Raw genomic sequence first — 12184 nt, forward strand, 5'->3', positions numbered from 1 at the left:
GGTATCAGAAAAAGTGGATAACATCCTGGTTAGCTTCTGTTTCCCCTCTTTCCCCTGATGATATCAGGAGGTGCTAAAGGAGACTGGAGTTCACATACTCTAAATTTCAGTCACTCACCAGCAATGGAGATTTGGTTTCTGAGAACCTTGGTTTTCTTATCTATAAAATGGAGATAATAGTAACAGTTTCTCAAGAATGAAGAAGATTAAATGAGATATATATGTATATATTTAAGTACATTGCTCACTCCCTGGGTTATATTTTCCCTCTTCCTTGTTACTGTTGTAGCTATTATTATCTATTGCATTCAGCTGTCAGGGATGAAGCCAAACATCTTTCAACATTTGAAAAGACCCGATAGCATATGTCTATTCTTATTTACAAGTGGCTGCATTTCTTAGACTATCTTGGTTAGTCTAAATGAGAAAAGGAAAGTACAAAATGTTTCCCCTATTTTACAGATGGGAAAATTGAGGTTCACATAGGTCATGTGTCACCTGACAACAAACTGATGGAGCCAAGATTAAACCTCAGGCTTTTTAAACTTCAATTCAGGACTTTTCCCTTTATCCATGGTTTCCTCCCATTTTGACCTTATCCACTGGTGTTCCCACCAGGATGAGCTGAGGGCAGTCCAGTTATAGAGTTCAGAATACCATGTTATTTTCTCTGTGGCTGAATTGCCTCCTCTGGACCTTGACTCCGTTGCTTCACCGCTGATGTGGCACTAGCTTTCATCATACCTTTCCATGGATCCCTTCATGCAGAGTCAAAGAGTTGAACAATGATCGTTCTGAGCAAATAAATTTCCTTAATGTTTCAAGTTCTGTGCAATAAGAACCTCATTCTGCTGATTGCTTCTCTCAAGACTTCCTTTACCTTTTCATTCCTTAGACTATAAATAAATGGGTTCAGGAGAGGGGTCACCATTGTGGTGAGGACAGCAGTCACCTTGTCAAAATCCATAGAATGGCTCTGGCTGGGCCTCACATACATGAAGATGTTGCTCCCATAGGCGATGGAGACAACCATGATGTGGGAAGCACAAGTGGAAAAGGCCTTCTGACGCCCTTGGGCTGACGGGATACGCAGGATGGTCGAAATGATGTTGAAGTAGGACACAGTGGTGAGTCCCAGTGAGGTCAGGAGGACAAGGGAAGATAAGAGGAAGTTGATCATCTCTATGAAGTGAGTGTCTACACAGGCCACCTGCAGCAGAGGGGCAATGTCACAGAAGAAGTGACTAATTTCCTTGTAGCAGAAAGGTAGCCTGGACACCACAAATGTTGGGCATAGCACGGACAGGAAGGCGCCGACCCAGCAGCCCAGAACCAGCATGAGGCAGGCCCTGCTGTTGATGATGATGGTGTAGCGCAGGGGGTTACAGATGGCCACGTAGCGGTCAAAGGACATGACCGCCAAGAGGATAAACTCCACTGTCCCCAGGAAGAAGAAGAAATATGTTTGGGTGATGCAGCCAGCAAAGGATATGGTCTTCCTCTCCTCTAGGAGACAGGCTAACAGCTTTGGGGTGACCGAGGTAGTGTATAAAATGTCCAAAAATGACAAATTACTGAGGAAGAAGTACATTGGAGTTTGAAGGCGATTGTCAGCCCATATTAGGGAAATAATGACAATATTTCCTGTTAGAGTAAGCAAGTAAGTAAACAAGAGAACCACGAAGAGGGAAATCTGAAACTTCTGGAGAACAGGAAAGGCCATCAGGATAAATTCACTTACTGTGGTCTGATTTTGCATGTCTGTTGCACAAACTGCTTAGTGGGTGGTAATGCCTCTGAAAAAAAAATATACACGAAGAGATGAAAATTAGCTTGAGTTTCCAATTCTCAACACCTGTCATAAGGATGAAGTAGAAAAAGCTCTGTACAAGGAATTAAGAGAAATTTGTTCTGGTCCTGCCTCTGACCCTAATAAATGTGAGACACTAGATAAATTGCATAATTGCATTGCTTCTGCTAACCTCAGTATTCTCAAACTTTGTTTGAATGATATGATTCCCATGGCCCCTCCAAAATAAAATATTTTATGATTTTATTCTCTTTTACAAAATTCCTCTCCCCTTCTCTCTTTCACTCTTTCTTGCTCTGCTATTTCCTCAGCTAAGTGCTGTGCCTGAGAAGACAGACATAGTTAACTGGGAATCAAGTTAATAGATCTGGAAAATGGAGAAAGGGAATGATAATAAAAATTAATGGAAGTTATTTTAACTCAAGATATTTTTCACATCAAAGAGCAGAAACTTTGAAAACTGGTCAGAACGCTGTCAAATGAAAGGAAAACTATATTTGTCTTGATTCACTTCTCTCATTGGTACTATGTGTTGCATATCAGTGTAATGTCTAGTTGGATATAAGTCATTTTAACACAATGATCAATCGTTGCATAAGACCACATAGATTTTCTTTGTTTTTATTTTGTATAATGATAGAAATATTTGATGTCTACATTATTACAGAACAAGTATATCCAAGATATACAGTTCATAATTTGAATAGTGTATTTTATGTATTTATGAAAAAAGGTTTTTGGGATAATGGTTAGCATGTTTCCTCTTTATTCCTAGCAATGATATTATATCTATAGCAACCTCCAGGAGAATGACCAACTCTTCTCCCCACAGCCTCTTCCCCAACTGATTCATACAGGTTCTCTCAAATGGTCTCTTATGTTTTTATTCTTTTCATCTATTTAGAGAGCAGGGTTTTTTCTTTTTTTAACAGTAGTGGAAAACAGTGCATGCAGGTAAATGGTATTTAAAATACTCTATTTCAGGGGTTCTTAACCTTTTTTTGTTCCATGGACCCCTTTGCCAGTCAGGTGAAACAGACCCCTTACTAAGTCCACACTACATGATGTATTATTTAATAAATATATCACACCTGCCCCAACACATCCTCACAAGAATTTTTTTTGAATTTTAATTCAAGCTCACAGACATTTTGTTAAGAACCCTGCTCTATTTAATAATCTTTGAATACAGTTCACCTTTAATGAGTATCAGTATTCCATGTCCAAATAATTAATTTAATTGAACAACTGACTTTGTTGTATTACTTTTTGGCTAACCCTTTAGTGGAAAGTTAAAATGAACTATTTCTGAAGATCGAGCTAGGTGTTTTCTTGGTTTGGAACCCACCCAGTTCCTCTTTAAATGAGATCATTTCCCTCGGACTTATTTCTGGGAAAAATAACTACCAGTGGCTATTTTTTCAAACAGATTTCCAACTGAAAAGTTGGCTACACCTTTTTCTGGCCCTTGTAGCTGTCTCTTAATTTCTTTCAAAACTTATTTATCCCACAAACCGAGTTATTCTCATTCTTGTTTTAATAGCAGGGATTTTTGTCTTTACCTTCTCTGTTCTAGATAAGAAAATATTATTTTCTTAGAATTATGTGACGTCTCTAGGTTGTTTGATAAGTAAACTCCTTTACAAATGATATTGATTTCTGTCCAAAAGTCATTTTCAAATATAATGAGAACTGAATATTTTGAGTTGCAGCTGAACTTAGTAATACAGCTCTTTTTACCTCCTTTCAAATAGATTATCTAGAAGAGCATGGATCGTCTCTATATCCCTGTCCAGTCTAAATTTTCCCTTTTTTTACCATGAGGGCAGGCACCCCACCTACTTAATATCCCATTCTTTGAATGTAATAGGCACTCATTTATTAAATGGATGAAAGAATCAGAATTGGGGGAGCTCCTTCTTGAAATATGGGTGGCAGTTGCCCCAGGTTTAAGCAATGGTAAACTCTGTAGCCTACATTTTATATAATAAATATAGACTTCTACCATATCCTGTTCTTAATTTTCTTTGGAGTGTTTCAAAACTTTTCTTTAGCTGTTACTTGGGATTTATGTAGTTATGGGTAATTGGTCCAAAAGCAAATATGCCTTTTATATATCAGATCTTTCAGCGTTTAGAGGTGGGAGGGTCATAGGGTTAGAGGAGGGAAAAGTTGAGGATAAAGTAGAACAATTTATAATAGCATGGTGCTTTATTCCACTTCTAGTAGTCTTCCAAGTTATTACAAGGCAGGATGGTTATCTTATTTTAGGTTATCAAAGAACTCCAAAACAACTTAACAATTGAAACTCAAGTAGGAAATCTTTCCACCACAAATAATCTAATGGTGTTTCCTCCCCATGCTTCTCCTAAGATAATAAACTTCCATACTGTTCATTATTGCAGAAAAAGGCATAACCATACCTGGGTAGCATGTATTAAGATTACTGAGTTCTAATATAAAAATAGAATAAAGTACTCCATGTAGACAAGTAGGAACACTCTGAAATTTCCCAGCCCCCACTCCTTCTTCACTGACCACATTGGGGCTTGAAATGTCTCTTAAAGCAGAATAATGCAGATTCCCACATGGCTGCCTGCCTTCTATCCCATTGTTCCTTATTGTCCCTATCATTTTTTATGGCTCTGATAGGACCTTGATTCTCCTCTGCTATTGTAAAACTTAGACAACTCGGGAGTTTCAAAAGCAATATGCCATTTTTTTAACAACAAAAATTTGATGTGTTTTTTAACAACAAAAATTTGATGTCATGGTGGTCATAAAGATTATAGAACAATGGGGAAAATGGCATTGATAGCTTTCTAGTATGCTATATTTTAGGTCAAATATACTCCGCTGAGAAGAACCGAAGACGTAGGATTGTTCTCCCCCTTGGAGTTTCGTGAACTGAAAGTTCCTGATAGTGAAGAAAACTGGCTGTGTGTTAGCCTTTTCTAGATTATCTCAGGGTCCTCAGGAGCTGCCTAGGAGGAAAGGTTCTGGAACATAACAATTTGTATGTCACAATTTAATTGCAACTTGCCATATTAAGCCTTTCAGTATTTTTGGCATTTTTCCTCATGATCATTTCTGTGGGTCCTTAGAAAATTGCATAAAATTGCACATTTTGCGATACAAGATTTAGTCAAGAAATTGTGGCATGATGGAAAAAGTCTAGCAGACTTTGGAATCAGGAAACCTGAGTTTTGTTCCTGGTGTGACCACTTCTAGCTTTGTGACCTTCAACGAGACTCAAACTCCCTGAGTCTTACCTTCCTTTTCTCTAAAATGGGGATAGTCATAATGCCAGCTTCCAAGTTCCAAGAAGACAGTGCCTATCATAGTGATTTGTATCTATTGGTGCTCAATAAATGTTTGTTAAGAAATAGGGTTTGGGAAAGGATGACCAGAAATGCAATAAGATATGTGGGGGAGGTGGAATAATACAGATTTTTGCTGCTAATGGGATAAATACCAGTAAAATGTACAAAAGTTTAATTGTAACTGAAGTATAATACAAACCCTCAATTATATATTTATGGTAAAGCTATAACACAAGACATCTGCTCTCACTAAAGTTTTGGCAACAATAATTTCACTTCAGTATATAAAATATACATGTAAACAAATTCAAGTAAGACTCACAGACTAACATATTTGGATAATTACATAACATATTTACATAATAAAATATACTTACAGCACATTAATTTGCAGAACAATAGATGTTTTCTTCATACAAATAATAGAACTTTGAGTATTTTTTTCCTACTGCATTCCATTTACTGTTCTTTAAATTCTTTTACAGCTAGTGTTAAAAATTCTGTATGAGTCTCTCAGTCTTAGCCTGAGACCATTAAGTATGATACTTAATTCCCCTTTTTAAACCACACCAAATGGTTAGTCATTTTTTCAAAGTACTCTGACCTTTCCTTGAATGAAAATCTTTCTTTTCATTAATTTCTGATTATTTCTCCTAGTCCTTTTTCTCAGTATTTAGAAAAGGTCTGTCTAAACCTATACTAAGATTAAGTTCAAGTGTTATATTATCTTTTAATCTTTATCTTGACTATCCAGTGTATCTCAACTTCAGAATTTTCCTCTCTTTCAAGAAATATACACTCTGGACCACAATTTTGCCAAGAGGGGTTAGATTTGGTGATGAATCAGGAACTTAGACACAACTAATGCAGCTGAAGCCCTTTGACTTCTATTTTAGATTTCTAGCAAAAATGACTGAACAATTTCCAATGCTTAGACATTTCTTTTTCAATTGTAGAAATGTAAGAATTGTCTCTTCAATCTCTGTTTTCTCTGTGGATCCCTCTAGAAACTGGGAACTACTCAAATGCATAGAATCTCAGGTTAGAAGAAAACTTAAAAGGCAAATAAGCCAACCTGATCCTAAAAAATTCTCCAATGCCTCCACCAAATTGTTGTCCAGTGATCTTAAATTCACTCTTTTTTGAGGCATCTCACCCACTTTAATGGACCTGACTGTTAAAAAAATTCGTATTTTCACTGGCTTAAAACCTCTCTCTAAACTTACATCATTTCGTTTAGTCACTTTTGTCCTTTCATTAGGCTTATGGTAACTTGACTTTAGATGCATCTATCTTATTTCCTTTCTCCAGAAAATATTATCTTTCCTATCTTAAATAGATTACAGTTGGATGAACTGTGATATTTAATTTTTTGGTTCATCTTTAGAGATTTGGTTTAGAATGACTCTTGGGACTACCACATAAAAAAGGTTAATAATTATTCTTGCAATCAAAGAATGTTAAAATTGAAGTAACTGAGCATGGTTATAAAGTTATGGACTCTTGGGAGACTCTCTTGGGTGTTCTATTTTATTTATTTTAAGAAAAACTTAGAGACATGCTTTAAAGCCTCAGGGAACTGGTAACTTGGAAAACTTTAAAAAAATTTTTAATGTTCAAAATGTATTAAAATAAGTTTTAAGATGATCTTCAAACAGACTATTTACATATATATGCATGTATATATATATTTTAAAACCCGTTTAATTGTAGTATGATTTACATACATTAGGCAGTTTAGGTATATAATTCATTGAGGTTTGAGAAATATATACAGTTCTGTAGCCCCATCACCACAACAAAAGTTTAAAATATTTCCATTACCTTAAAATGTTTCCTTTTGCTCCTTTGCAGTAAATGCCCTCTCCCCATTCCAGCCCCTGACAACCACTGATGTGTATTGTGCCACTCTAATTTTGCATTTTCTAGAACTTTATATAAATGTTCTCTTGTAGCATGCAGTTTGGTGTGTCTGGCTTCATTGCTTAATCTGATGCTTTTGAGATTCATCCAAGTGTTTCATCTATCAATAGTATCTTCTTCTGTGTTGTTGAGTATTATCTGTTATATCAATAAACCACAGTTTGCTTATCCATTCAGCAGTTGATGGATATTTAAGTGGTTTTCAAATTTTGGCTCTTATGAATAAAACTGCTATGAAAATTTGAGTGCACATTTTTATGTGGATATTTCTTTTCATTTCTCTTTGGTATATTCCTAGGAGAGGGATCACTATATTGTCTGGTAAATGTATATTTAACTATGTAAGAACTGTCAAACTGTTTTCCAAAGTGGTTGTACTATTTTCCTTTCCTACCTGTAATATATGATTTTTGCCATAGCTCCAGGTCCTTATCAACACTTGGTTTTATCAACTTTAAAAATTTTAGCTATTATAGTGTATGCATAGTACAGTCATCTAAAGCTGCTTTTTGTTTGCATTTCTATAATGGCCACTGGTGTTGAAGGTCATTTCATTTGTTTATTTTCTGTTTATATATTACCTTTGGGGAGGTGCCTGTCTTTTACCATTAAAAATATATCAACTTATGTCCTATTATTAAATTGTAAAAGTTTAAAAAAATATATTTCAAATACAGATCATTTATTACATAGATGTTTGCATCCGGTCCTGTGACTTCCCTAATTGGGTTCCTTGGCCCACTTGCCAATTTTCATAATCATTGTCCTCTGGTTCTGCCCATAAAACATCTTGTAAAGGGAGAGGACATCCCATTAGTGGGGGCCTTTTCCCCTGTAACTTTGTTACTGCTGTTCTGGCATCAGCTCCTTCCAGAGGGCTAGGAGCACTTCATTAAGTTGCTGCCTTATCTTATCTGGATTCACATTAACAACAATGAGGTCTACCCACATTTGCAGTCAAGACATTTTCAGCAGCATCAAGGACTTGCTCCCCAAGGCCTGCGTTGGTCCGGTCCCTTACCTCCCCCCCCCCCCCCAATATGGACCCTTCCTTGTACTGCTCTGGAAGGGGAAGGGACCTTTTGGACTCCCCAGTCCCCCTTTATCCACATATGTGGCTAAGAAGGCTGCTAAGGAACCAAAATATCTAGTGGAACTGTAGCCAGAATCATGTCCTGCATACAGGTGGAAAAGAGTTCACTGTCTGGGCCCATGTACTTTGCCTGGAACATCATTTGGTGCATTCCCATCTCATGCAAAATTTGAACCAGGTGCATGTAAGTAGCTCATTTACTAACAGTCTCTGGGAGCTTCCCATATTATGCCATATCATCTGACACAGAGTCCTGGGGTGGTGTGGGGACCCAGCCGGGGGGTCATCCCAAGTATTCAAGTACCATCAGCCTCCTCGAGAGCTCTCTTTTCCTCCACTGCACTCAGATGGGCCTCTAGTCCCTCCTGTCACCCTGTAAGTCTCTCAACACAGGCTCGCACAGCCAAAATTTCCTTGTGCTGCTCCCACAATTAGTCAGGAACAACCAGGGCACTTTCCCAGCCCATTCCTTCTGGGAAAGGGTTAATGCAGCTCCCAAAGATTCCTGCACCTTTGCAATAAACTCTGGAGTGGGATGAACCATATCCAGGCTCTCCGGCTGAGTGTAGTTATGCTGTATCACTGTGTCCTAGATACAGCAAAGAAGTAACCAGGATGCTTAGGCCATTTAACTATTGGACTCTAGCTACCCCTACAGCGGGGAATGTTAGGAATGTTATCATGGTGCTGGAGGAGAACACTTATGACAGAAAATTCCTAATTTTATAAGCTAAAATACTTTGAAGGGCATGGAGATCCTGGGAGCTTCAGGTTGTTTGATGGGGCAGGCATTTGTGGGGAGGAGCACTTGGTGAGTCTGGACACGTAAGTGAGGGCAGAGAATGGAGGTCTTATGCCCTTATGTGGCATGTTAGAAATCATTAGGAAACATTAGGACAAAGCTATTTGATCATATTTTTGTTTTATAAAGTTAATCAGGATAGCACATTGATTAATTAGTTGGAGATAAGGCTGGAGATAGAGATATTGTTTAGTAGACCATTACAAAAATCCCAAGAATCTTAATAAAGGCCTTAATTTCTGAAATAGTAATAAAGATGAAAAGAAGGCAGTCTTGAAAGATAGATATGAGGTAGAAAAAAGGCCATGACCAATGTTTTTGGGTACTGAGAAGGGAAACTATTCCATTTTCTGATTTGGATGACCAGATAACTTTTGGAGCCTCAAAATTATTTGGATATTCTTGAATAAAGGCACACTGTATCATATAGCTTCACACTCTCCCTTGATGTACTGCATAGGACATGGCACCAAGATATGTCAGAACGTGCTTCATAAATATTCATGAATAATACATTCTTCCAAAAATTTACAGAACTGATAAGGTGGGATCCAGAATCTAATGGTAATCCTCTTTTGTCAGTGGGTTAGCTTATGACTTGTACATTAATAACATCAGTTCTACCCCAAATCTATGATTTATTTAGATTGGATATGAGATCTAGAGTCCCAGATTAGGGACTGTTTTCTTTATTATGGCCACTTAGAAACTTCATCACTAACAAGCTGTTCATGGAGAGAGTCTGAAAACAGTAAATGTTCCCAATCAACTCACTTTGGCTCAACACATTCCCCTCAGGATTAATTTTCAAACTTTGAATTTAAGGAAAAAGGAATTCCTTGGGGGCATTTAACTATAATAAAGTAAAAAATAATTTGGTTTTAAAATGCAGCAAGTTTTAGATACTTATTTCTACTCCTAAAATGGACAGTAAATTTAAGAGTGTGAAACTTGAGAGTTTAAAAGAGGTTGAGTAAAATAAAATTTTCCTATGTCTATCACAAAATACGATAATCATGTCTTCTTTTAAAAAGAAAACCCCAAAGATTTTGTTTTTGTTTTTTGTAAGAAATAAATCACTTTAGTAGCTAATAGCAAAATATTTATTTATTTATTTATTTATTTATTTATTTGAGAAATTGCGGGTTTACAGAAAGATCATGCATAAAATACTGCATTTCCATATTCCACCCAATTAGTAACACCTTGCATTAGTCTGGTACATTTGTTGCAACTGATGAAAGCATAGTTTTATAATTGCATTATTAACTACCGTACATGGTTTAACTTAAGAGTTCACTGTGTGGTATATTTCCATGGATTAAAAAGAAAATTATTCTAGTACCATATATGCAACCTTAAATTTCCCCCTTTAACCACATTCAAATATATAATTTAGTGCTGTAAACTATGTTCACAATAGGTGCTGCCATCATCACATCAATTACTAAACTTCTTCATTGTCCCAAATGGAAACTCAGTACATTTTAAGCTGTAACACCCTAATCCCTACCGTCACTCTGTCCCCTAGCAATGTATATTCTAGATTCTGACTCTATGAGTTTGCTTTTTCTAATTATTTCATATCAGTGAGATCAAACAATATTTGTCCTTTTGTGTCTGCCTTATTTCATTCAACATTATGTCTTCAGGGTTCATCCATGTTGTTGCATGTATCAGAAGTTCTGTCTTTTTTACAGTGGAATAATATCCCACTGTATGTATATATACCACATTTTGTTTATCCATTCATCAGCTAAAGGGCACTTGGGTTGCTTCCATCTTTTGGCAATAGTGAATAATGCTGCTATGAACATCACTGTGCAAATATATGTTAGAGTCTTGGCTTTCAATTCTATCGAACGTATGCCTAAAGTGAGACTGTTGGGTTATATGCTAATTCTGTATTTATCTTTCTGGGGAACTGCGGAACTCTTCCACAGTGGCTGCAATATTTTCCATTCCCACCAGCAATCAATGAGTGTCCCTATTTTTCCACATCCTCACCAATATTTTTTAATTTTCCGTTTAAAAAATAGTATCCGGACAGCAGGGCAAGATGGCATCTGAGTGGTGCACTCTATAATCTCTCCTACAAAGAAGCAGCTGAGTAGAGTTGGAGTCCTGCTGGACCGGGCTGTTTCAGGTGTTTGCAGGGTAGGAGGTGTCTGGACATCGATTTAGTGGGATGGTGACAGAGGAGATTCTTATAAGAGGTGGAATTTTGGGTCTCTTTCATGAAGGTCGGTGTCATCCGCGGGATCCTTCCCCCTGGGGCTGGCGGCCCTGAGGTGGCAATTCCTGGAGGCTTTGCTGCTCTGGGGAGTTCCCAATCTCTGAGCAGGCTGTTTCAGGGGCCTGCAGGGCGGGAGGTATCTGGAAGTTGATTTGGTGAGACAGTGACGGAGGAGATTCTTGCCAGAGGTGAAATTTTGGCTTTCTGACTTGGAGGTCAGAGGGTCTGGCTGGAGCCCCTCCCCCTAGGGCTGCCAGCCGGGCCACGGTGATCCCTGGGATCCTTGTCCTGTGGGGGGGGGTCCCCAAACCCTGAGCGGGCTGTTTCAGGGGCTTGCAGGGCAGGAGGAGTCTGGATGTCAATTTGATTGGACAGTGACAGAAGAGATTCTTGCAAGAGGTTGAACTTTTGATTTCTGACATGGAGGTCAGAAGTCCTAGGAGAAACCCTCCCCCTAGGGCTGGCAGCCTGTCCGCAGTGGTCTCTGAACTATTTGTAGTGCAGCGGTGCCCCCAACAGGCTGTTTCAGGGGCTTGCAGGGCAGGAGGTGTCTGGATGTCGAGTTGGTGAGACAGTGACAGGAGAGATTCTTGTGAGAGGTAGAATTTTGGGTTTCTGACATGGAAGTCAGAGTTTGCAGGCGGGACCCCACCCCCTACGGCTGGCGCCCAGCTGCGGGGCTCCCTGAAGGCTGTGTTGCATTGCAGTGCTCCCAGGCCCCCTGTTAACTGGATGCGTGGTTCCCAGGTCTGTGTCCCTAAATCCTGGTAGCCCACACTCCAGAGACTCACACACCTTGAGTCTGCAATATCACAGACTTCCCATCCCTGAATCCACCACACCCTGAGGTCCATCTGAGGTCCTTGATTATCCTAGCCCTTGGCGTTTGTGTGTATTTTTTTTTTTTTCTTTTTTGTCTTGGTTGCTAATATTGCATTATCTCCTGGTCTTTTCTCCCATTTTATCCCCCAAGGTCCTTTTTTGTTTATTTAGTTTT

At 38.4% G+C, this 12184-nt stretch overlaps 1 protein-coding gene across 1 annotated transcript; it reads right to left on the reverse strand.

Moving 5' to 3' along the window:
* Window positions 1-820: 820 nt before the first annotated feature.
* Window positions 821-1759, reverse strand: LOC101427860 (olfactory receptor 6M1-like). The gene has a single exon (XM_004459564.1). The coding sequence runs from the start codon at window positions 1757-1759 to the stop codon at window positions 821-823; it is 939 nt and encodes a 312-aa protein (XP_004459621.1).
* Between the last annotated feature and the right edge of the window lie 10425 nt (window positions 1760-12184).

The sequence above is a fragment of the Dasypus novemcinctus genome, chromosome 27 (genome assembly GCF_030445035.2).
Source record: "Dasypus novemcinctus isolate mDasNov1 chromosome 27, mDasNov1.1.hap2, whole genome shotgun sequence".
Taxonomy (NCBI): domain Eukaryota; kingdom Metazoa; phylum Chordata; class Mammalia; order Cingulata; family Dasypodidae; genus Dasypus; species Dasypus novemcinctus.